We start from the raw sequence: 25,089 nt of genomic DNA on the forward strand, positions 1-25,089 counted from the left end.
GTTTGTGTTTCTGTTCGTGCATGTCTAAATGTAAATATGTCAACTTGCAGATGAGTTGAAGCCGGCTATTACTGCAGCCAGAATGATTTTTAAAAATTTACAGTTCAATCAGACCACTGACTTATTACACCAACCGAACATTGTTAGAGTTTGTAGTCTAGGCTCTGAGCTCATCTCTCCCAGCAGATATGGTATATATAGGAATTGGGGAATGATGAGTAAACATGCCCCCTGGAGTCTACAGGTGAATGCTGAGGTAGTGGAGAGGTCGACACAGCAGGAAGCAATTCAGTGCAGCCGCCTCATTGGCATATCAGAGGGAGAGATGGAAAATTCTGCAGCTTTAATAGACTAACAAGTTGGTAGGGTGTGCTTGGTATATGATGTGAGGAGAGTGAGAAATGTTAGTGTCTAAGAAGCAATGTAGTCTAAGGTGACTGCCATTGGTGTTTTAAATTATATGTTATTTTATAGGGAAATATTGAACCTTAATGCATCGATCTTACATCTAATTAAGATATTACATACCAAGCATCAAATTCGAATGATAAGAGAGGTTTTCCCCAAACTAGACGGTAATGAAAATGCGCTCAAAGTCAATCCAGTTGCAAAATTTAAATGCTTTGGACACATCCATGCATTAATAATAGTGCAATATCATTCTGTCAGGGACTATTTAGCCGCACAGTGATTGCTTTTAATTTTGATATTTTAAAGAAAAGTTGATAACACTTTTACATTTCCCTAAATAAGGTTTTGGATTCTCCCAAAGATGACGAGTATAAGAAGAGAAGTGTGATGAAATGAATTCAATACTGAATGAACTGCAGTTGTATGGATCCCATTTGGTTCATCACAAAAACATATTGACAAAAAGCAGTCCACATAATAAATGTGAATGATGCTGTTTGCTTTCTTGTGCTATCTGCTTAAAGCTCCACTAATCAATATTTCTGGATTAGCCCGAAACAGATCAAATGACACAGTGTAATGTAAGGTGTTGCTTGTTATGACAAAACAGCAGAGAATTATCGCCCACTTTCCAGCTCATTTGCACAGTGCTAATTGAACATCTTTGGCTCATTGTCTTGATTTTTACAGCTAATAACTCTACTGTTTTGATCCGGGTTCTCTTTAATCTTGTTTCAGTCGCAGCAGGCTGCTGTTTTAGGCAAGCTTTGATAAATCTACCCCGTGCCACCTGGCCAGCACCAAACAGCAGGAAGACAAAGTTAGTGACTTTCTGAAAAATTAGAATCTTCCCCGTGGAGTCTGGGGAGACCAAATCAAAGCGAAAAAAGAAAGAATATTGGAATTCTTAGGTGAACGGAGATGCTTTAGTCCAAATGAGTGATGACATGTTCTCTGTCTGCTTATGTAAACATGTGAAATCTGTTTTACCCGGTTGCAGTAGTGCCCCCAAGTGGTCAAAATATTTAATTACATACATTACAATGAAAATTAAACAACTAAAAAAAAACAATTGCTTTTATTTTTAATGATCTGTGCTCTCATGGACTGGTAAGTTATCTACAAGCATTCATAACTTTATAAAGTCTGAGAACTAGTGGCATCCATCCTTTTCCATAAACAAAGATCCTGTTAGGAGTCCTCTCACTTACATAACACAGAGATGGACGGATGCATCCAATGAAATCACCTGATGCAAACCTTTTAAATGAGTTGCTTTTTTGCTATTTGTGCTTTCCTTCAACAACATTCAGTGGGTGGATAAATAAACTACACAAAATAATTAACTTTTGTATGAAATATTTTACATGCTACATACTAAGTCATTGTAGAGTGTAGATTGTAGATTATTAACACTATCATGGAGATTAAAAAAAAGTGCTTTTACAGTTTTTGAATTGTAAAAAAACTATATATTTACAAGTGACATGTGGCGTGATAGTGGTTCTTCTGCGTTCAGTCTTGTTTGTAGTCTCATCTCACAGGTAAGTGTTACATGTGAAGCTAATGTCAGTTTCAAGGACAAAATGTTGAGTGCTTACTCGACACACAACAAAGACAGAGGAACTTGCATAGTTTTAGACTCCTTCTCTCTTCCTGTCTCTTAGTTCATAGAGTACTTGCTTTGACAGTATTTCATAAGGTCTGCTTTCCTTTTCTCCCCTCACTCTGTCAGAATACTGAGGTTTGTAGTTTGATTTCACAGGAAATGGTCTTGCATTCTTCAGATCTCTTGTCTGTCCAAATCAGTCTTCAGGCAGCAGGTGGATGCAGGCAGATGCAGCGGTAAGTGGGAATGAGGTTTAGCAAACAGTATGGTGGGGTGACAGGGGGCTGTCAGGGGTCTCGGTCGGAGAGAGAACTGAACTGGAGCTTTTAAACATAGCCGAGATGTGGAAGGCCTGGGAGAAACATAAACACATGCCCAACTTGAGGATTAAGCAGACTTTGACATGTGGACACGCATTGATGCACAAAGACAAGCAGGCAAGGTATACTGACCACCCAGTAGGCAGTGAGAGCTCCCTGTATGTAGCCTGTTAGTACATCAGACGGGTGGTGCCTGTAGTCTGAGATACGGGTCAGGCCTGTGTAGATTGCCAACATAATCAAGAAAAACTGCAGCACGGGTCTCAGCAGCCGAGCTCCACGCCACGTCAGCCGTGCCTGCAGGTAAAACTATATTACAGAAACAAAAACAATATTTAATGCGCTGAGCAATACATTACAGATACAAGACGTTTACAAGTGAAGAGATAATTGTGGCTAAAGCTACGGATTACAGTGGGGAGGGGGGAACGGTCAGGGAGTTACAGCTTCCACCAGAAGGTAAGGGCTATGGTGGATGGTGATTGGATAAGTGGTTTCTGAGATGGGTTAAGATTTGTTTTTGTGAGAGAGGTTTCATGAATTTGAGTGGTGTGGTAATGACAAATATATTTAATTTTGATACGGCAAATGATTAAACATTGCATATGAAGGTTATAGGTGGTTATAGAATCTGAAGCATCTTTGAGAGTACTCAACACCTGTTTCTGGACTTCTGTATTTATCAGTTATGGATAGTTAATTCAATTCAATTCAGTTTTATTTATATAGCTCCAGTTCACAATACCTCAAAGTGCTTTATATCGTACATAAAGGGTAAAGACCCTGCAATATTAGAAAGAAATCCCAACAGGCACACTACTCCCCTATAAAAAAGCACTTGGTGCCAGTGGGAAGGAAACACCCCTTTTTTAGGAAGGAAAACCAGGCTTCGGGAAAGGCAGACATCATATGCAAACCAATTGCGTATGAGGGGAAAGAGAAAAGAGTAGACAGAAACATGGCAAAAGACTATTCATAGATATTCATAAATATATATATTTATAATGTAAGCATTCATCAACTACTACCTCTGTATGCATTAATTTCATGAGTCTTGGTGGCCAAGTTCAACATTTTATCTATAATATTTTGCTAGCATTTGTGTTTGAACTCTTGATGAACAATTTAACTGTTAGCCATATTTTAGCTAAATAATGAGTAATAATTTTATTCATAAGATTAACTAGCTATTTAAAGTGTTTATCCGTTATGCTTAGGCAGCATTTGGTTTACTATTAGTTAACAGTGTCAACGAGCTAATGATGTATTTCTGTGTAGGTTTCCTCACCAGCTTTAATCATTTATGCATTCATCTTTTTCTCTACTGCTTAGTCTTACTTAAGTTTACTGTTCAGACTTGTATGGGTGCAGTTCTTTAATTTAATGGTGATTTCATTTTTTTTAATTTAGTTGAGCTTTGTTAGCTAAAAACTTAGATACTAAAGAAATACCACCTGTGATACTTGTGCCCCTTCTTGGGAACATGGCTGGGAATTACTCTCTTAAGGCACTTTATATCCATTTTAACTTGACTTTTTATCCATCTCCCCTCTTTTTCACCAGTGCACTATTAAATCTTTCACGATAACTTTCAATACAACAGGAGGCAAATAATCTTGTTATTGTTTAATGGTAAATTAATAGTTAACTGTTGTTTTATGGACCCACGAGCAGCAAAAATTATTCTGAAATTATTCCTGATCTACTGTCACAGGTGTGTCACAGCCAACGCGCCACTCACATCATAAAACACCCGATATTGTGACGAGAGACTGTTGTGAGTCGGCTGTCATTGTCATCTAACAAAGTGGCTTCCACTTTTGGCACCCTAGTGTTCATTTGCTCAGAGAGATGCATGAAAATCACATTAAATTATCAACCCCCCACTCCCACCAAAAAAGGTACCTTAGAAAGTCAAAGAAAGACAAAGTCAAAGACTGAATGTGCACAACTGTGCCTTCAGTTCCACTTATGAATTAGGCAGTGAGTTCCTAAGTTTAAAAAAGTTTTTTTTTAAATTATGAATAACAATTTCCCTCTTAAAATAAAGTGGTGCTAGTGACATTGTGAGAGAACAAAGTCGGGTAGCTAAAGATTCAGATGTTTGCTTCTGAAATAATAGATGTCACAATGACCCCTCTGTGCTTTAGTCACTGAAAGCTGTGAAACACTGTTTTATATAACAGCAGCAACAGGAGTAAAAGTGATTCCTGTGCATCTGTTTCACTGCTATTAAAGCGGGTAAACCCTCTTTAAAATGCTGTTGTAAGCTGAAAACTTTACAGTTTGTTGACTCAGACTTTGTCTAAGCCGGGTCCAAATCTTCCCACCAAAGATTAATAGTTAAATATGCTCTCTTTGCATGTAATATAAATATGTAAAGTTCTATAGGACACTATAGAACATTTAAGATCAATCATGAACAATCATGTTATGTTTTCTTTATGCTGAGCTTGTTAGCTGTGAAAATACTTGAATTTCTGCTGATGCAGCATTTACGTCTGCATAAAAATGAGTACACATATTCACATAACTGAGAACTTGCATCCACAAATGTTGGCTTTCTTATACACATACACACATGCAGGGGCTTACACACACACACACACACACACACACACACACACACACACACACACACACACACACACACACACACACTTGTACAATAGAGCAGCACAGTGAGGCGAGGTCACACTCCTCCCAAAGCAGAACAAAGCAGTCTCTGTTTGTGCCGTATCTCCCTCCAGTCCCTCATCTCTTATGCTCTCGCTCTTTGATGCTAACTGGACTGGGGATGAGTCCCTGTTTCATTCATTCTCTCTCAGCATTTTACAGAGTGATGGTAATTGGAAATTGGAGAGACAGTCAATTTTCTTTGCCAGTATGAATGTGTGGTGTGTGGGAGAGAAAGAGAGAGAGATAGAGGAAGAGAAACATTTTGGAAAAAGAGACTAATAAATAGAGATACTCACAGCTAAATAGAGCATTGTGTACATTGCAAAAGAAGCATGGCCCGAGAAAAAGGACTTTCTGAAAAAATGGAGAAGTATTTAGAATTGCAAATTTCAATATGACATTAAAAGCACAAATTCATGAATGCAGACACACACCTGGCTTCCTCCTCTAACTTTTGGTCAGGCTGGCGACAAGTCACTGTTTCAATGTAGGTCCCAGGTGTGCAGTTGAGTGATGCATAGGTAATGCCGCACACTGACAGGAAGTGCGGTCGCAGCCGTCCCACGCTGAGCTTGGCCATGTTGGTCAGTGATTGGCAGACAAAACATCCAAACAGGAAGCACCCCAGCTCCTTGTACAGGCACGAAACGTATACGTTCCTCACAAAGGCCTTCGAGCTGACACCGTGGAAACGCACCCGATAACACTCCCCGAGAGCAATCTAGATTCAGATGCAACGTGAGAATCACAAGACTACACGTTGTACAATAAATGACAATGGGGTGACTGATATGACAGGAATGATGAAGACGATGAATACTCACAGTGAGGCCGGTGATGATGATGCCACCTGTGATGAGCAATTCATCTGGTATGGCTTCTCTGTGCAGGTAAGGATACGTGATGCTGGGGTCACCACAAATGAAGCCTCTTCTGTAAGGACTCAGTATTTTTAGCTCACATGCAAATAAAGGGATGGAAACTGCATGGGAGGAAGAAAAGGGAGAAAAATAGATTTAGACCAAAATTAAGTATTTTAAGTCCCCAGTTTTCCTCTAGGTGAAAGTATTCTTTGAAAATGATACATGGGAGGAGAAAAGAGGAGTAAGGTCTCATCTCAGGTTAACCAAGAAGAGATATTGTTAATGATAGATAAAAATAATATAATCAAAACATAAATTTAAAGCTACAATGAAACATACAAGACAGATGAATAAGGATTTTTAGAAAGGAAAAAAGTTTGGGAAAGTAAGACTTTTACAGAAAAAAGGAAATCCAACTTTTTCTGTGGAGAACAACCATTAGGAATGTCGGGGTCGTAACACTCCCCCACTGGGACCAAAGAAACTCAGAGAACAGCTGAAAGCTCCAGTTTCCTTACTGAATAAAAGCTGAATCCACTGAGAATGGAAGAGCGGAGCAAGGCAGCGCTCAGTAAAAGACCCAGTTTGGACTGCGCATGTGTGTATTTGTGTCTAAGTGTATGCATTTCTATTGATGAGGAGAGAAAGGGGGGGTTGTTTGTGACTCCAGTTGAGCTCTTCCCAACAAAACAAAGCGTAAAAGTGCCAATAGACCCGAGCCAGAACCAGCCTCACACTGTCTCTGTTTGTCTCTCATGTCCTCTCTCCTTCTCTGCCTCCTGTTTGCATGCCTGCACGCACACACAGAAAAGACAAGGGTGGGGAACAGACATCAAAACAGACAAAGAAGGAGAGAACCAGAGACTTCTCGCAGGGCCTCCACCCTTCTGCACAGATCCAATCTGTTGTTAATACAGGCTACTTCTCTGTCCAGCTTGCTCCAGTCAGCCAGCATTACATAACCCCTCTCCCACCACCAATACCACTATGAGCTAGGGTCAACAAGTAGAGTCGTGATCATGTATGTGTACACACACATGTGATAGTCATGGATCGTACATTATTTATCAAATTCCCCCTGGCCTGATTCTACCCTGAGAACTGGATGTTGTCATGGAAACTGCATAATTCCCTGGGCAATGCACAAACCAGCTGGCACAAAGAGCTGAAGAGCGAGCAGAAAAAGAGAGGTGGCATGTAGATGAAAGGGGCGAAAACTAACTTTCTGTCTCTTTTACTTTTCTGGTTTCCTCCTTTTTTCTTTTTACCTTTTTATATTTGCTGCTTTTTTCTGAAGACTCTAAGCTCGATCATCAAGTTTATAAGTATCTAAATACCCACTGATTTCTTGACCGAAAGGGATGAAAACAAAGTGGAAACGCACTTAACATGGGCGATGTTCACTCGTCATCTTATTGAAAGGAATAACAAGTGCACGGGATTTTGTCGCTGATGAACAAATTCATCAATGACTCGAGACTGTAGGAGAACATATGGATTTAAACAAACAACAAATGACTCGCTTTGATAATACCCATATTTCTTGAATAATTTGGAAGAATTTAACAGAACTGTGCAAAAACATCCACAAACCCTTTTCGAGACAATAGAATGTTATTAGCTGATTGAAGTCTATCAACTCACTGCTGGATCGAATGCAGATTTCAGCTATAAAAACAATCACGAGAAAACAAGTTTCTTACGTTGTAGCCTACAGTTAAAAAAAATATACACAGACCCATTCAGCATATCAGTTAGTGTAGTTTGTACTAATGCACACTGGCACCAGTGTAGTTGTAATGAATGGAAAAAACTCTGCACGGAAGTCCAGTAACACAATGAACACAGGGCTGTATCAGCTTATAACACAGGGTTAAATGTTGAAGTATGTTATGCTGCGGAATACATGGCCTTGTACAAGGCAATGCAGACCCCTCAATAAGCAATATAGTGTTATGTTAAACACTGACAAATCCAATTAGCTAGGCCTTCTTACCAAGAAAGAGGCAGAGCAGGTCTAAGCCGACCAGAAGTTTTCTTTTGGATAAAGCCGGTCCATTTATCTCTATGAGTTTCTTCCCAGTGCCGTTCTCCATCCCCAGGCCGCTCTTGTTTTCCGTCAGTTTAAGCTGGAGGTCCGCGCTGGAGACGGGCACACCGGCGCTCTGCGGGGCAAACGTATCCAACATGACGATTAGCTGCGAATTGTAGGTCGGTTGTAGATCTTACTGGCATCAGAAACTTGGGAGCGCCCTTTGGCTACTCATGTGCAGATCTCCAGGGAGAGTGAAAGTAAATCCAAAAGTTCCCGGGGTGTTTAATATGCTACCTGGAGCGCGTGGTGACGTGTTTCTTCGCTGTCAAAGTGGAGAAATGTTTTACTCATATTGGTGTCAGTCTGCAGGGCTCGTTCAGACTCGCTGAAGTGCCTCCGTCAGCTTAAAGATATGCATGGTTTGCGAAACAACTAGTTGATAAAATCTCTCTCACTCTCTCTCTCTCCCTGTCAGCTCATCGAACATTAGGGAAAATAGGGAGGGGAAAATCCGCAAGTCCTAAAGGCAGAACATTAGATATGTGTCACGGTGTGACGATGGTTATTGCATGGATGCAGTCTGGAAGATATTTCTCCATCACTACTACTGTATGACTTATCGCCTACAAAAACTGCAGGTGATAGGGGATTGGGAAGAAATCAAAAGTAAAAACTTCTTATCGCTTTAAAAAATACTGAGACATAATACGAAGTATTTTAAGTAATTTAGCCCACAGTTAAAAAAAAAATACAAATATTTGCCATTGATCTGGACATATATTAGTTTTGAGTCTGATTACTTTAGTACTTTTTAAATGTAATCTTTACATAGTTGTTTGAAAAACGCATCGTGTTTTTTTTATTGTGGTTTATTGACCAGTTCAAATATATCATAAATAAGAGATGTGTCTTAAATAATCCTCAACTGAAATCTATAGGCGAATTCTACAAGATGGTGGTAGAAGTAACAAGTGGAGAAAAAGATGTTAACAGTATTTTGAGTTCATACAATCTTAACAAGACTGAATTTTCTTTTCTTTTCTTTTCTTTTCTTTTCTTTTCTTTTCAATACAGCTTAAACTCTCAGGCAAGCCTTCTTGAGCTCTTCTTTTGGATGCTGGTTTACTCTGTTCTCTGTCAAGATGATCCCACTGCTTCAAGGATGTTGAGTTCCAGGTTATGAGGAGAGCAGTCCATGACTAACAGTGAGTCATCATATGTTTTTCTTTCCAGCTATGCTTTTCTAGCATTGGCATTATCTTTTTGTTTCATTATCTGTTTATAAGATTGGGGAAACCTGCAGATAGCTGAGACTGAAGAAGTCACTTGGATGAGTGACGAAACGTTTCTCCCACAAAACGCTACGTCCAGATGAACAGACTCAACTTTTGGAGATGGCATTATCTTTCTTCTATTGAGGGACACGAGTGCCCAAAAGAAAAAAAATAAACACATTATTAAATAAATTTGCAATTAATTATTTTGCATTTGTAATAAACAAACAGTTTATTAAATATTTAAATGAAATTTAGTGATATTTATTTAATTGCTTGTTTCAGATTTTTATTCATTGACAACACATTTAGTTCATTATTTAATGATGTATCTATTTAATTAATTTTGGCCCTCCACATTGTCCGGATCTCTTCGATACATATTGTGGATGATTTCAGCCATAAATTTCAAAATTGGATTAATAACTCTGACTCATTACTAGTGATTTTCACTGTGGTTCTTGTGAAATTTGGCATACTCTATTCTTTTCTTCCTGTTTCCTTTCCTTGAACGTAGCTTCCTGACATTTACCCTTCCACTGAGGTCAAATTTTTGAGGCTTTCAGTGAACAGTATGGCTCAACTGAAGGACCAGATGGAACTTTCAGTTCCCATGTCAAGTCTTTGCTATGCTAATAATTTCCTTGTAACTAAAACCAATTCTGAAGTATGATCTCACTAACTCATCCACACATGGCATTTTGTAGAGGCTACAGCAGCCGTGACAGTTTGCCTTGAAACAACTGTAATCTCCACATTTGGACTTTTTTCTCAAAATAGTATTTTGACTTTTTGCACTCATCCTCAAAATGATCAATAATATATATTTTTTCTTCCTAATATGTCCCTAATACTATCCTAATAACTACCCCAATAATATCCTAATTCAATACCCTGTTGTACACAACAGTATTAAGTTTATGTTTTATACTGTGGGCCTGTGTTAAGCGGCTAAAAAAAATGTAAATGAGTGAAAAAGAAACCAATGTTCAAAGAAAAACTTAGAAAGACACCAATTTAAAACATTACAAGTAAGTACTTTATAAAGATGTGGTTCTTGTGTCAGTGACAAATAATAGTAAAGTTCATCTTTTGGAAAATACCCACAGTGGTCTGATGCCAATGTGTGAAAGAATAGTGGTAACTGGAACATGCAGACTGGGCAATGTGAAACTACAGACCCAGCAAGCAGTTATTTTAGCTTAAGCTATCCATGATGACTGGAAACAACTGATAACATCTACACTGGATACAGTCTATGTGACAAAAGGTAGGACAGTCTATCTACCAGCAATGCTAATAAAGTCCACTGAATAATATTCATTGATTATTTCATTCATTTATGGATTCAGAAACTAAGAAAACAATAATCATATAGTTTTCCATTCTGATAGTTTGCTGTATGTGCTTGAAAGCTTTACAGTAACAGTGGCAAGTCATGAAAGTATAACTTCACTAATTCATTCATGAATTAATTCATTCATTGATGTCGGCATTTGTATGAAGATGCACACAGATAGTAAACTAACTTATTTTGACTTATTTTGTTCATTTATGCCTTTGTTTTTGTTTATCGCCACTTTCCTAAAAGTAAGCAAACTAACTTGTACACTGAATAATATCAGATGCAGATTAGCACAACAAAGAGTGACCCTGTATTTACAATGACAGAAACAAAAAGTCCCAGTTGTATTTTTTTTTAGAAACTTTGTGGTGGTTGGCTCTTGAACGAACCAAGGAGGGGAATAACCAAAAAGGCACCAAAGATATAAAAAAATATATTTTTGCCTCGTCTTACAAGAGACGAGTACAATTAATGACTTTACATTTGCTGTCCCTTTTTCCAGTTTTCATACACTTTAAATGTGATTATAAATTTACTTTTCTAGATGACCTGGTGAGATAAGCTTGATTTTTTAATATGTTGCATTTATTTTCATTACGTGGGACATGGAAAACAAAAGCTTGCTCACAGTAGAAGGAAATAAAATGTAACAACTTTACGAGTCGTTTTATCCTCACAAGTAGTGCTACAATGTATAAAAAAATATTTATTTCTTTTTTAAATTAAGAGTAAATTAAGAGATCGATTGGTGATTGACTTATTTTGATTAGTGAAACTGCAGCACAACATTCAGGATGAACAGTTTTCAGCAGTAGGTGGCAGCAAAACCACTTTCAGTGGATGTTCTACTCTACCAATTATCCTGGGGTTTAGCCATTTTTGTTTTCATACATGGAGGAAGATAGAAAGATAGCATGATCCTGACTGTGAAGTGAAAACGCAGAGAACTACTTCCCTGTGAGAAAACCCAGCACATCATAACGTTTTTTTTTTTTTTGGTCAAGTAGGTGAAGTGGGGCCGCATGTAATCCTGACCACAGAAAATCCAGGACGAAATGTGCGTGGGTGTGTATTTGTGCAAGGTTGTAAGTTTAGCAGTTGTTTACTTTATCAGAGGCATTTAACAGTGACATAGTTCCTCTTTTACCTTCCTCCGACATTTCGTCACTTTCCGTAAGGAAGCTCGAGCGTCATTTTGTAAAATGATTTTATACTCATACATTACAAGCCCTCTATGCAACTTCCTCTATTTAACAAAGGTCTCTGAAATCTTTCAAAACAACACGCAAGGTGAACAGATGTAGATCATAAATTCAGATAAACTAAATACCACACACACACACACACACACACACACACACACAGATGATATTCGTTTTTAACAAACTCAAACTTTTTCAAAACAGCTGGGAAACTCTTGAGGAATTTGTCTGTGCTGCCTTATTTTTAATAGTTTGCTTATTTGTATATTTGTGGTTAGTTTCATTGAGGAACAGAAGACATGGGTTTGCCCTGGTGGAGCATATGACCTTCTACAAATGCTCGTAATGCTAAATTTCTTATTTTCTCTGTTTCAGGCTGACTTCCTCATCTTGGTCACCCACACAGCAAGAATCCCCACATTTTTCCCATTACCGTGTCACGCTTCTCAGTTGTCATTCCTCATGATATTTTAATTAAGTACTTTTTTGTTTTTGTCTTCCCCAAAGTTTAAGGTTAGATAGCGTCACAAAGGCCTTGACATTATCTAAATTTACTAAACAAAAAGCAATGGAAGATGCAAAACTTACCTGTGTATTATAATGTAAAAAACATTTTTATTGGGCTTTGCATGAATGCAGCAATAAAGGTTTTTGGACATCACTTAAACTTTCGAAAAAATCCCCCAAAGACTCAACAGAGAAGAAACTAAGAAAAACTTTGAGACAGTTCAGCTGAAAATCAAATTTGAGAGAAACTGAGCTGAAGGTTTTGGCAGAACTAACCTGTAGTCAGTCAACTTAAATAGTGACAGTGGCACTCCTGTCAGGTCTGTACTGGAATGGTTTACCCCTGTGAGGTGAAAGTGCCTACTCTAACCCTGAGCCTACATTTTGGAGAATTAATAGCCCACAGATACAGTTTATCTACAAAATATAGCAGATAAACTGTGGCTTTCAGAACATCCTTACTTCTATCTGGCATACATTTAACAAGATGACTGACACAATAGCATCACACAGCTGCTTCAGATTTGTCCGCCGCACATCCTTCATGCAAATCTTTTAATCTAGTGTGGAAGCGATTACAGTGAACTTACAATCATATTGGAATATTCACTTTGAGATGACCTGAGCTTTGTGACATGGCCCTTTACCCTGCTGGAAGGAGCAATCACAAGATGGGTAGAGTATGATCATGAGGGAAGACATATGGTCAGCAACAATACTCAGGTGGAATTTAAGCAATTCTCAGTAGTTATTAAAGAGCCCAAAGTGTGCCAGTAAGCAATCCCCTGCACAACCAGCAACACCACCAGACATCGTGGGTCATCAGACCTGGCAACAGTTTTCTAGTCTTCAGTCGGCCCACTTTTTTGAGCGTTTACAAACTGATTAATAATAAGTGGATGTTCGAGCTGCTATCATTTGTATACATATATGGAATGAACAGCTCAACTGTAGGTATGCAAATTTATTGAGCAAATCACAGTGAGTTTTGTACAGTGCATACAGAATTTATGTAAAAGAAAAATTGGGAGTTGAAAATTTGTAATCACTATAGACTCAATATAAACTATTTAGTTCCATGCTCTGTTTTAAACTTGTCTGTAGCCAACAAAATATTTTGCAAATCAGGGCCCTATTAGGAGACATAAAAGCAAAAGTATTGGAACTTAAAAATCATTCAAATAAATAAAAAGTGGCAATATTTCTCTACCACAATTTGTTCAATAGTTTTCTACTTAACAGGACTAAAAGGCGAAGCAATGATGTCAGAGATGAAGAAACAAACACAGGAACTAAACATGACGCACAGGCACGTAAATGTGTTTTATTGTATTCAAAATAAGTTTGTAAGTACACGACAGCAGAGCAATAATGTTTTTAAATGCTATTCTTACTAACCCATAACCTCTTTTGAATTCACGTGATCTAAAAAGTACAAAATACAACACAAACATTACCTTCTGTGTGCACGATATACCATCTTTTTGGTTTCTATGATAAAGCTATATATATATATTTCAATTTTTTTTTTGTATACATTAGTGCCAGAATTTGCACTGTGTTTGTTTTCTAAGTGGTAGCCACTTCCTTTTACCCATGACTTCTTGTTCAGGAACAGCCACAAACATTCCCTTAACATGATCCAAAAATAGCATTGGAGTGCCATTACCATAAATCCCAATATACACTATGCTGACTCTACAGATCATCACCTGATGCTAGAGGAAGAGTCCTCACCAGTTATTCAACATTAATTACACAATAGACTGTAATGCCTGTGATCAGTCCAGTTAGTTCATTTACAGTAACCCCCCCCCCCTCCAAAAAACCTGCATGTATTCATATCTACATTTAATTATTAATTTTTTTTTAAAATATGTAATTCACTTTTACACCGGTGATAATAAATAAATAGAAACATAAACAAATGGCTGTCCAGGTGTTTTTATTACTGGTTTATTGCTACCTTGACTTCCCTGTCTTGCAGCTTTTTTATGCTGTACTATCCAGCAGAAAATTTCATTGTAAACTATCAAATAGTTGTTGAGATATTTTAATGTGGACCAACATCTAACTTCAGCATGACTATTTATATGAATGCGAATAAAGTGTTTATGTAGTATATAGATAGGAAAAAGCCCTTACTCAAATGTGTGTGGATAGCGATGTCAGCCTAGACTCTATTGCAAGAGGATCAGTGAAATGAGGCACTGGTGAGGTAAAGAAAGGACAAAAAAGTAATTAATTGATAAGTTTATATTAAACATCTCATTGTAAATGTCACGCCTGTTCAGAAAGCAGCACAAGCATGTTCTGTTTGTTTCAACTTGAAATGTCAGTCACAAGTTATTAGCTACTTCTATAGCTAATAACTTTACTGCCTTTTGTGTTATTGGTTAGTTTCTATAACAACTGCATAAACTGGAAGACAGAGTCAAACATGTTGAAAAGCTGAAGCATCCTGTAAGTAAGTTAATGCATACGTAAGCATCACATTTTGAATTCAGAAAGCCAGATAGCCATGCCACTCTGATAGAAATCATGGTTTTGCGGCATGTACCTCGTTTGGGTTTCTAAACGTTCTTTGATGGTGAAGCAAGTGGTGACTGTGATGGTGAAACTAATATGCTAATGAATAGAAGACCAAGCTATTACAGCGCATGTAAAACATTTAGAAAGACAACGAAATAAAATAATAATAATAGAATAAAGATAATAATATTGGCCAGTTTTATTTTGACTTTGTGTAAGACAGAAGATCCTTGCTTAAATAAAAGCATTGCTTTTTTTTTTTTTTTTTTGAGAAAATCACTCTCACTATCTAATCCTTTTAGTGTCACTCTTCAACTCTTCGTGTCTTTCCCCTCTCTTATACACATATGGTGGGGAATTCCCATACTTCTATTATCAAAGCATTAAACTGTACCTGGTAAGACTAAAGTTTAACTAGCTGAAAAGGGAAAATAGGTTTTGCAGTATTAATAGATTCCACCATCTAGCTCCTCTGAATAGCTGAACCTCTTGCGGTCTTTCTCTTTCTTAGACTCCCTCTCTCTCTCTCTCTCTCTCTCTCTCTCACACACACACACACACACACACACACACACACACACACACACACACACACACACACACACACACACAACAAAGGGATATCCCTAGCTGGTTTTTTTTTCAATCTAAAGTCAGTCTCATTTCACATGCTCCTGATAAAACTGCTTGTAGTTGCTCCTAGTAGATAAAACTCGCTCTCGCTCTCTCTTTCTCAAACGCAAGAAGGGATATTCCTGGTTATTTTTTTGTGCAACCAGTCACACTGTCATTTGACATACTCCTGGTAAAACTGCTCCTAGTACTCTCTTCCCCTCTCTCTCGTGCTCTCTCTTTCGCTCTCTCTCTCTCTCTCTCTCTCTCTCTCTCTCTCTCTCTTTATTATTATACATACAAATGCCCTACACTGTCCAATCACCCACCACCCCCAAACACACACCGACATAAAAAAAATGAAAGAAAAAAAATTCTCCCATAAGGCCTAAGACGGCCGCGTCCATATTCGCTTTTTTCATGCGATCATTATCTCCATTGTGCCACTTTTGCCAGTCCTGCTTTGTTCAAAGTGAAAAGGTTAGCGATGTTTGACTGTTTCGGAATGTAGTGCAGTTGAAGGTATCGTCTCTTCTGTCCCTTTCGTTTTCCACCGCACTTCTCTAGGGTGCACTTGCGCAATAGCGAAGAGCGCTGCGGAAAGTCTGCGCGTCTATTTTTCTCACCTCCTGTAAGACCAGGGAAGGTGGGGGTGTGAATGTGTGGGGACGGTAGGGAAACCCATGACTTCCGCGTTTTTCCTCCCTGTCTGAAAGTGACTTCACGTACATAAATAGCTATGGGTGCTTACAGTTACAACATTTAAACCAAGACACGCAGTGGACTCGGCGGACAAGCGGACTATCTTTTGGGCGTCAACCAACCAAAGCCGGACCTATAAAACTTTAAAGCTCGCTCAAACCTTTTATTCTGCGAAGATAAAAGCTGCTCAGTGTGAACTCTTTGACCGAAGCTCGAGGGACCCTACTGCGGATTGATGGGACAGCAAGCCAAAGACGTGGACGTTGAAGCGCTTCAGGAAAGAAGCCCTCAGCGTGGAAGGTGCCTGGACAATTTTTTAGTCATGTCCATCAGCTTTCTCTTTGTGGCAACCACAGCTCTTGCGGTCGGGGGAGCGATGGTTGTGATGGAACTGCGGGCGGACATGAAGTCCTTGGGTTCGCTCCCATCAGTTGAGACGCCTCAGAAGCTGACGGGAGACGCATCTTCCCCAGTATATAAGGTTATTATCATTTTGTTCAGAAAGTTTGTATAATCTTTTACTTTATATCTTTTCTTTTCTTTTCTTACATTTATCCATTTTGATTCACAAATTCTTTACTGTTTTGCCAACAGATGGAGAAATTTGTCTATTTACGAGCCGCCGACTCAAGTAAGTCTTTTACTGATTTTCCAAATATATAAAGCCATGTCACATAAAGTCTTTTGAATCTACAGAAAAAACGGAAGTTATAACATTTTTTTTGCAAAAGATTTAGAGTAGGCAGAAAATAAGGACCTCGTGGTTTAACGTTATTGTTAGTCTTTTACTGTTTGCTGTTTATATAAAAAGTGTACATTTAAGTTTTTGAGAAAAATAAAAACCCTATTTTGCATTTAAAAAAAGGGGGTTACAAGTCTTAGCAAATCTATAAGTGTAACCGCCAAATCTGATATTATCTTGTGTAAACAAAAACTAAAATAAATGTAATTATCTCCTCCTGCAGGTATGTTAAGCAACTCCACCATGCAATGGGATTCTATCTCATATGGTACAGGGACATCTGTAGGAAGCAACTTTGTCTTCGACTCAAAGCAGCATTCACTGAAGCCAGTACAGGATGGAACCTACTTCATGTACGTCGAGCTAAATTTCAACTGCATCTCCATATGCAACGCAGGTGTTCTCACGGTGAAAGTAGGTGATGAACTCACCTGCAAAGTGGAGCTTCCAGCAGGTATATTACCTGTGAGCAGGAAATGCTGGACTGTTACTCGACTCCATAACCAGGGACTGGTCGCTCAGAAGACAGTACAGAAAGGCCTCGAAAATTGGCAACTGGACCTGAAAAGCTCAGGATTTGGAATTTTCCTCATAGACCCATAGATGCACATGTTGCAGTGCTACTGCTGTTATCTTGAAGTAAATGGACCCGAGACACGTGGGTAACGAACAAGAACAGAAGTCTGTTTTTTCATAAACCCACATAGTTGAAAACGGGCAGGCTTGGGTGCCATTTTTCACAGCTATGACGAGCTTCCTCGCAAAGGTTTGAGGAGAAAGAACCTTATGAGACTCTCAAGAAAAGCTGCATTTGTGATAATGCAAAGAGAATATGGAGAGACTAGAAACTTGCCTCATTCTATGTAATTATGTAAAAATGTTTCTCTGTATATTTATTTGGTGATATGGAATTATTTATGTACTTATGTTGCTTTTATTTATAACTTATATTTATAGCAATGTTTATATTTTGTATAGGATTTTTTTTAAATGTACAGTAGATGTCACTACACTGATATTGATGTGCAATATACAGATTTCAAGTCGTCATTGGGCTTCTGCAACCACAATAAAAAAAAACCTTTCAGGGATACATTTAGTTCTTCTGCTGTTAATCTGTTCTTGGAAGCAATGAGTAACCAAGTGATGAGTGAGATTGTGCACTTATGCAGAAAAAAAGTCTGAGTTAATCAAAACATATCCAGAATTTCTAAAACATTCAGTTTATTTGTTTATTCATTACAATTAAGTGTAAAGACTCAACCTAAGAAATTGTTTTGCTTTTAAAAGATGTCTAAATCCTATGGGCGAACCCATTGTTGAATGTATTTCTCTGTAATCCATATTAAAAACATGGATGTGGTGACATGAAGTATTTTTTGGTGTTAAAGAACAAAATGTGAAAGCGACTGTGACAAATTTTACCTCGATGTTACACAGCTCATTCCGGGAACTGGATGCACATCACATCCTGTTTATTTACCATGATGTGTGGCAAAGAAAAAAAAACCTATAAGCCACCAAACAAACACCTCCTGTGTTATATATACGTGAGATGCAGATGTCAAGTGAAACAAAATTTCATCTGGTGCTGTCATAATGAATGATGATTTTCATGGTTCCAACAAATGCTCAAAGCAAAAAGCATGCTTTAGTACATGTACATATATATAAAAAAATGGTTTTGGTCTAAAAGTAAGTACTGAATGTAACAAACTCAAATATAGTAAGTTTAATCATATCCTTACTTTTAAAGATGAATGTACACTTTCTGCATATGACAAAAATAGATACACTATCAGTGCATGTGTTTTTGTGCATATGTAGGTACAGTGTTTTGTTTTGTTTTTTTGTTTATATGGACTCACTTTTCTAAACTAGTGATTTTCAAAACTGAAAGAAACATAAAAATAAAGAAATTTCAAGTTCAATCAGTTGTTTATTTTTACAGGTACACATTTGGTGTGATGCGTTGTTTTTTGGACCAGTGGTTACAAGTGAACCTACAGCTCCCGTTATCCCGTAAGTTGTTTACAGCTGGTTTCATCTCTTTTTTCTATTTTTTTCCTGGCCCGCAACTTTGTTGTTTTTGTTCATTCCTCTAAATGATTCAGTGGCGCACACAGTTGTAATTATAATTTGATCTAGCTGTACCTTAAAAATTAGCCAGATACATTTATAACTTTATTGACGTTTGATTTAACATTTAGCAATTTTCTGCCAGCCTTCCAAACATGGACAATGCTTGTTTGGTGCTGTTACACTGCTTTAATGTGTATAGCTAAGTTAAAAAAAAATCTTGGTTCACTTATAGCACATCTGCAGTAATGTCTTTGGACATGAGAAGTCACCACTTACCAGCATTGCACCCTTAATAGGTGACTAGGTAGTGGCAGGTGTTCCACCTTTGGTACAGCTTCCTGCAACCAGTTAAAAACCCTGGTGAACCTGATTGGCCAACTCTTTGACTCCTGCTCTGTCTTTCCTGGACTACAAGCTGTCAAATGCGGCGTTGCAAACTTTCTGTTAAGAAACCTCCTCGTAATGTGTTTCTACAAACTGTAAAGGTTAGGGGAAGAGGCCATAAAGTTGTTTAATCTCTCTTTCTTCTATAACAATTACTGTTTTTTGGGAGTTTCCATCCTTGGTGAGTTCTGCTATATGCACCCATATATACTTAGTGTGCTAGCAGCTGAGAAATCTTCGGTATGATAATCTTGGTTTGTAATACATGTCCCAGGTTGTTGTGGTAGTTTTATAGTTTTCTTCTCTTTTTTTTACTCTAGAGCAAATGTCTTTACTTCAAATAAATTTTTATTTGTTTATCTTTGAGCAAAATCTGAAAACAAAAGGGAAAAAGTTACTGCGTAGTTTACCTTTTTTGACTTTATGCTGTTTCCTCAATGATTTTCCTTATTTCATAGTGCAGTCAAATAGTCAATAGCCAGTCAAATAAACTTCAGTTCTATCTAAATTCAGATCAAGTTAGATAGGACAGTAGCATGGTAAATAAAAGACACAGATTTTGAAAAGTAAACCACTTCCCTGCAGCTTTCCTAGCCAACTATAACCTTCGCCGAACATAGAAACTCGTGAAAAGTTTGCACACTGAATAGTTTTTAGCAGCTCTGTTGCAGCACATCAAATTGCCTTTATACTTTTATGATTAAGTGCTGGTTTCCCTACACATATGCAACAGTGCAATTTCATATGCTTTGTCAGTCACTCCTTATGCCACAACACTCCTCAAAGCATGGTAGCTCCTGCCAGTGAAAACACATACCAACATGTACCTGCAAGCTGAAAGGGAAAGTGACCTTTTTTCACCTTAAAAATGAACAAAAAACAAAACAAAAACAAATTTACAATAAATTCCAAACAGCGGGATTGACAATATTTTTGGCAACAAGTACGGATAATAAATCTGATTTTGCTGACTTAAAAGTACTCTATCAAAATTCTTTTCAAACATTTGACCTGTTAAGATATGCATTAAATGAGATTACCTGTAAGATTACATACAGTTGATGCATGATGTAAACGTACCCTTTACTTGCTTACAAGAGACAAGTCTACAATGGAGCTTTAAAAGTGCTTTCGCTGAGGTGAAGATTCACAAAACACTAGTCAAGCTTCTTTCTTTCTTCATTTTAAACCTTGCATTGTGTATGGCTGCAGCTGCTTTTCAGGACTCATGTGTGCCAGTGTCCCTGTTTGCACATCTCTGCCTCTTACCACCAGATCTGTGAATGTGCAGCCTTTGAAATGTATTGCATTGTGAATGTGCATGTGCATGAAACACAAGACTTTTACTACAAGTGAAATAACTTATTCCCTTTTCAGTGGACATTTATCATGTCAAACAGATTGTTACTATTGAAGCATTAAGGTGCAATCAGCCTTTTATCGATGCATCCTGTTACTGTTGAGGAGGAATGCATCAGATTTTATGACCTGAATACATGCTGTGTTTGAAAGCTCATGATGTTCACAATATAATTTGTCAGGTTAGTAGAATGATGCAAAATGTGCCACGCTTGCTTCTGAATTGTAGTTGAAGTTGAAGAAATGTAGTGAAAAAAGAGACTTGAAATAGTATGTAAAACATGGGTGTAAAACCCAAGAAAACTATGTAAAATAAAGCACTAACATAAATAGACAATGGACACATTGCACCGCTGCAAGTAATAAACATCAGCAACATGATGTTTGTACAACCATTGCTTTCAAGCTCAAGTTTGCAAAGACTATCTTGGTTTGAGCCTGTTCCTCTCTGCACAGATGCTTATCTGTGTCTTGTGGCAGGAAATGACCCAAATATTTCAAAGGTATCTGAGGTCAGTCTTTCCACTTACTTATGTCTCTGTCTTAGTGGTGATTTAGTTACCTGTCTCTGCACCTGTCTTTACTAGTCCATGTGCTTTATTTTTATTCTCACTCCACATCACACACTTTCATTTTTCTGTTTTTCCACTCTACTTCCATGGAAGAAGCCGTTTTTGGCTAATGAACCCTCATTGACTTATATGTAGATCTATATGGTTTACTTCTTTCCACTTGAAACTGCTTCAGTGATGTGAAACTTTCCCCTAAAGTGTGAAAGTAGCTGAGTCAGGAACACTAGACCCAGCATCTCGATACTCCCCCCCCCCCCAACCTCCACTCCACTCCCTCCCCCATTTTCTCCTCACTGCATCCTTACTCAACCACATCCTGCACTTCACACACACATATAGTGCCTTGCAGACATTTGTGTTTGTTGCATCTCTCAATATGCAGCTATGTAATGTGGGTTGTCTGTGGTTCATCACAGTGTGTTTAAGGTATCCAAGCTGTTTCCAAATGATTTGATGCATGTTCACACAGTTTTATATGTGAACAAGAAAAAAATCTGCCGCATCTCATTCTTTCACTTATAAGAAACCTTCTTATTCATTGTTCTTGTGTCATAATCAGGATATGATACTGCTTTGCAATTTGTTTGATGAAAATAAACCATTATTTATTTTAAACAAGAAACCACATTGCAAAAATAGCATTATATAACCTGAATATCAGATACTTTTTTTTTTTATAAAACAACAAAATGTTATTTCTTCATTGGTGATCCAAATACATACACCAGGTACAGCATATATTATCTATTTTGTGCATATATTATACATAGAAATTATCCAAACAGATGGTGTAAAATTAACATTGAGTAAATAGAGTAAGATAAACTGGCACACACATGTCTCTAGGGAGATACCATAAAGGCCCCCATAAAGTTAAGAGTAGACCCTCCATGAATCTTCGTTATATTCCTCAGTGTCACATAAATTTCATCTCCAACTTGCAGCGGGAAAATCCCAGCCAGGTAACTGTTCCACAAATCTTCTGAAGTTTCTGGAAGCTTCGAATGAGGTTTTGAGGTTGAGCAATGAATACTAGAAGAAAAATATGATAGGTGTCACATTTAAATCAACTCAGCACAAACATAAAAGTTACAGACAGGCAACACACAAATAAGCACACCAGTAACAATGGGAGAGAGGAAGGAAAGGAAAGAAAGAGTACCTTTTTGATTGCATAAGTTCTATAGGCTTATCATAGGCTTTGGTCTCCTTCATGACTTTGTGCTGGCTAAGTGAACACTCTTCTACTGCATTCATAATCACTTTGGAGTAGATATAGTAGTAACCCTCCTTTTCTACTGTCAGCCGGCCTTTTTCATACTTCATGTCTTGGGTGACTGCCTCACCCTCTTTTGCCCATTGCACTACATCGTTCTCCCCTCCAGGACTATTGGAGCCTTGGATAAAGAGAGAGAAAGCAGTTGCTTGGACCATAACTTATCTGAAGAGCTCATATGCAGTGTTCAGGTTTGAGTGATGAGGGGAGCCTCTTACCCAGCAGGTGAGCAAAGGGTCTCCTCTCATCTCCGCTAATCTTCTCATCTGTTCAAGAAAGCAAGGGCAGATCAACTAATTAATCAACCAGTGTAAAAAAAAAACATTTTTAAATATACACATAAAATTCTTAAGATGAAGTTGTGGGGAAAAACAATATAAAATTTCAACGTGTTATGCAGTCTAATGGTCTAAATTATATGATGATTTAATTGTTCTGGCTTCCCTTCACAGAGAGTCTTCTATGCAGATCATGAATTATCAATGAATCATGTTAAGAATGGGCATCTCAATACCTCTCAGTTGTCCCACCAGACTTTCTGGCTTGGGGTTTGACTGGTTCTTAAGGCCAAGGTTAAAAAGGGAAAATTCCTACAGGAAAGGAAAGATAAATACAACACAATAAATACTGAGTGAAAAAGTCAGTGAGTAATAAAATCTCTACGTGTTTGTCAAAATGTAGGAACTTCATGCAAGAAGGGAAGGTGTCCTTTAGAGATGTATGGAAAAACACATGCACACTAAATGTAAATTCTGCAAATACATTATATATATATATATATACAAGTAATGTTTTACACATTAGATTAATTATTGTATGAAACCACATACTCCAATAATTTTTTCAATAGTAACCTAAATATAACAATAATATTTTCAATAAAACCTGAGATCTTAGGTTTGATTTTTAAGTGCAGTTCATATTATACACAAACAGAGGGCATAACACGTGAGAGGCAGGTGTATAATAAACAGCATTATGAAACTGTCCTTAAAAAAGTGAAGTTAATGTTGCGGCTTTGTGCTTGAGATACAAAAGAAAGGGAAGTACAACTAGAGAAAGAGTCCAGTTGAAAAACGTGTCACTATCAACCTATAACTTAAAGAGCAAACGAAGACCCACACCGAAACGCATTTAGCTCTGCAATGACATGTCTCAATATGACGTAGGGGCAAGCAGGGAAATTCTAAAGAGAAGGAATTTCCAGTCAGTCCAAGCACTGACACTTCTCTCTTCTCTCTTACAGCACACATGTACGCAATCACACACAGACTTCAGGCTAACCTCTGTCCTTTGGTAAAGTTTGTAGATTAAAAATCCCTCGACGATTATTCCCAACATGGCCAGTCCCACCAGCAAGAGAAGAAACTTTTGGAGCTGACTCCCCCACCTTGGTTTCCTTTCAGGGGGCATTTTAATGTAGCTGGCCTGACTGTCCACCACAAACACCTGGGGGCAGGCACCCACGCCGCCCTCTGACATCCCACCAGATCAGAGACAACCTAAGATGTGAGGGTAAAGGTCAAAGGAGATACTGAAGGAAAAAAAGTTGTACAGTAGAGTGTAAAGAAACGGGAAAAAAGGAAGATCAGACAGGAAAATATTTAAAAAAAGAATGTGTGACAAAGCAACAATCTACACATAAACAAATCAGTTATGTTACGGTCTATTTAGATTAAGTAGCCATGATGCAAGCAGTTTCTGAAAACAATGTGATTTCTTCATATCCCGACTACTTGAACAGCACAGTGAAAGACATCTTGTCAATCAAATGAAAAAAATAATAAAAACAAAAGTCTTGTAAGGGAAAGGGAAATTACCTTGGATTTAAATGTTCCTCCACCGCTCAGCCAACCATCCAGCAGCACAGTCTCTACACAGTCCTCTGAAGCTCGTTTGGGATATTTAATAGCAAATGTATTCTTAACGCATTTCAAAAATATAGACCTAACAACATTCTCTGAACTACGCTACTGACTCATTTATTTATTTTTTTCCCTCTCCAGATATTTTCTCTCGGCGTAGATATTGGCACTCAGTCCAACCTCTTGTGTTCGCTTGCCTGCTGTCAACTATCACAAATATTGCTTTTCAGCTCATATAAGGAGGAAATGAAGATGACACGGGGAAGGAGCAAAGACACAGAGACAAAGAGTGAGAGAGTGAGTAGTGTGCGTGTGTGTGGGGCACTCCCTACAACTGCTGAATATAGTTATCATCACAGCTGACACTTCCTTTTCTTACTCTTTAGTTTCTGCCTCACTGTTCTTGATGTTTTATTGAACAGTCATTGTTGGTTTTAAGTTGTTTAGATTTTTTTTTATCAGTTTCTAAGAAAGTCGCTTCATCTAGCTATGCACATTTCTAGCATTTCTAATACTAAGCAAGTACGCAGTGTGATGTTAAACTAAGTACAGCAAAACCAGATGAGCTGGGGTGGCAAGCTGTAACACACATCCGCACTCTTGACCACTACCCAGCCCTCCCACCACAGTGTTGCACTGTCACCCACAGTGTGAGTGTTAATCTTACATTAAAACCCCCCTTTCACACACAAAAACTCTTTCAGTATTCTAGGTGTCT

General features: G+C 38.0%; 3 protein-coding genes across 3 annotated transcripts; 1 reads left to right on the forward strand and 2 right to left on the reverse strand.

Annotated features, from left to right (window-relative positions):
- Positions 1 to 1,470: 1,470 nt before the first annotated feature.
- Positions 1,471 to 8,394, reverse strand: LOC134628681 (phospholipid phosphatase 3-like). The gene is made up of 7 exons (XM_063475428.2): positions 8,212 to 8,394; positions 7,879 to 8,047; positions 5,844 to 6,001; positions 5,454 to 5,740; positions 5,316 to 5,373; positions 2,473 to 2,649; positions 1,471 to 2,372 (listed from the first exon to the last, which is right to left on the reverse strand). Exons 1-7 carry the CDS (start codon positions 8,266 to 8,268, stop codon positions 2,274 to 2,276), a joined length of 1,005 nt encoding a protein of 334 aa, XP_063331498.1. The 5' UTR covers positions 8,269 to 8,394; the 3' UTR covers positions 1,471 to 2,273.
- Positions 8,395 to 16,197: 7,803 nt separating this feature from the next.
- On the forward strand, positions 16,198 to 17,721 carry LOC134628682 (uncharacterized). The gene is made up of 3 exons (XM_063475429.1): positions 16,198 to 16,572; positions 16,686 to 16,722; positions 17,057 to 17,721. The coding sequence occupies exons 1-3, from the start codon at positions 16,327 to 16,329 to the stop codon at positions 17,434 to 17,436; spliced, it is 663 nt and encodes a 220-aa protein (XP_063331499.1). The 5' UTR covers positions 16,198 to 16,326; the 3' UTR covers positions 17,437 to 17,721.
- Positions 17,722 to 21,967: 4,246 nt separating this feature from the next.
- LOC134628683 (tumor necrosis factor ligand superfamily member 14-like) lies at positions 21,968 to 24,487 on the reverse strand. Its single transcript, XM_063475431.1, has 6 exons — positions 24,327 to 24,487; positions 23,791 to 24,040; positions 23,021 to 23,096; positions 22,725 to 22,772; positions 22,393 to 22,627; positions 21,968 to 22,262 (listed from the first exon to the last, which is right to left on the reverse strand). Exons 2-6 carry the CDS (start codon positions 23,986 to 23,988, stop codon positions 22,073 to 22,075), a joined length of 747 nt encoding a protein of 248 aa, XP_063331501.1. The 5' UTR covers positions 23,989 to 24,040; positions 24,327 to 24,487; the 3' UTR covers positions 21,968 to 22,072.
- Between the last annotated feature and the right edge of the window lie 602 nt (positions 24,488 to 25,089).

This window comes from Pelmatolapia mariae, linkage group LG6 (assembly GCF_036321145.2).
Source record: "Pelmatolapia mariae isolate MD_Pm_ZW linkage group LG6, Pm_UMD_F_2, whole genome shotgun sequence".
Taxonomy (NCBI): Eukaryota; Metazoa; Chordata; class Actinopteri; order Cichliformes; family Cichlidae; genus Pelmatolapia; species Pelmatolapia mariae.

What these genes read in the sequence shown, in the direction of transcription:
- LOC134628681 (XM_063475428.2), bottom strand. Translation starts at nt 8,268, where the DNA reads ATGAGTAAAACATTTCTCCACTTTGACAGCGAAGAAACACGTCACCAC. An exon ending in CCTGCTCTGCCTCTTTCTTG is followed by an intron (nt 6,002 to 7,878) that starts GTAAGAAGGCCT and finishes CCTCCCATGCAG; the next exon opens with TTTCCATCCCTTTATTTGCA. An exon ending in CTCTCACTGCCTACTGGGTG is followed by an intron (nt 2,373 to 2,472) that starts GTCAGTATACCT and finishes TGTTTCTCCCAG; the next exon opens with GCCTTCCACATCTCGGCTAT.
- LOC134628682 (XM_063475429.1), top strand. Translation starts at nt 16,327, where the DNA reads ATGGGACAGCAAGCCAAAGACGTGGACGTTGAAGCGCTTCAGGAAAGA. An exon ending in CATCTTCCCCAGTATATAAG is followed by an intron (nt 16,573 to 16,685) that starts GTTATTATCATT and finishes TTTTGCCAACAG; the next exon opens with ATGGAGAAATTTGTCTATTT. An exon ending in TTTACGAGCCGCCGACTCAA is followed by an intron (nt 16,723 to 17,056) that starts GTAAGTCTTTTA and finishes CTCCTCCTGCAG; the next exon opens with GTATGTTAAGCAACTCCACC.
- LOC134628683 (XM_063475431.1), bottom strand. Translation starts at nt 23,988, where the DNA reads ATGTCAGAGGGCGGCGTGGGTGCCTGCCCCCAGGTGTTTGTGGTGGAC. An exon ending in AACTTTACCAAAGGACAGAG is followed by an intron (nt 23,097 to 23,790) that starts GTTAGCCTGAAG and finishes CCTTTCCTGTAG; the next exon opens with GAATTTTCCCTTTTTAACCT. An exon ending in GAACTTATGCAATCAAAAAG is followed by an intron (nt 22,263 to 22,392) that starts GTACTCTTTCTT and finishes TTTTTCTTCTAG; the next exon opens with TATTCATTGCTCAACCTCAA.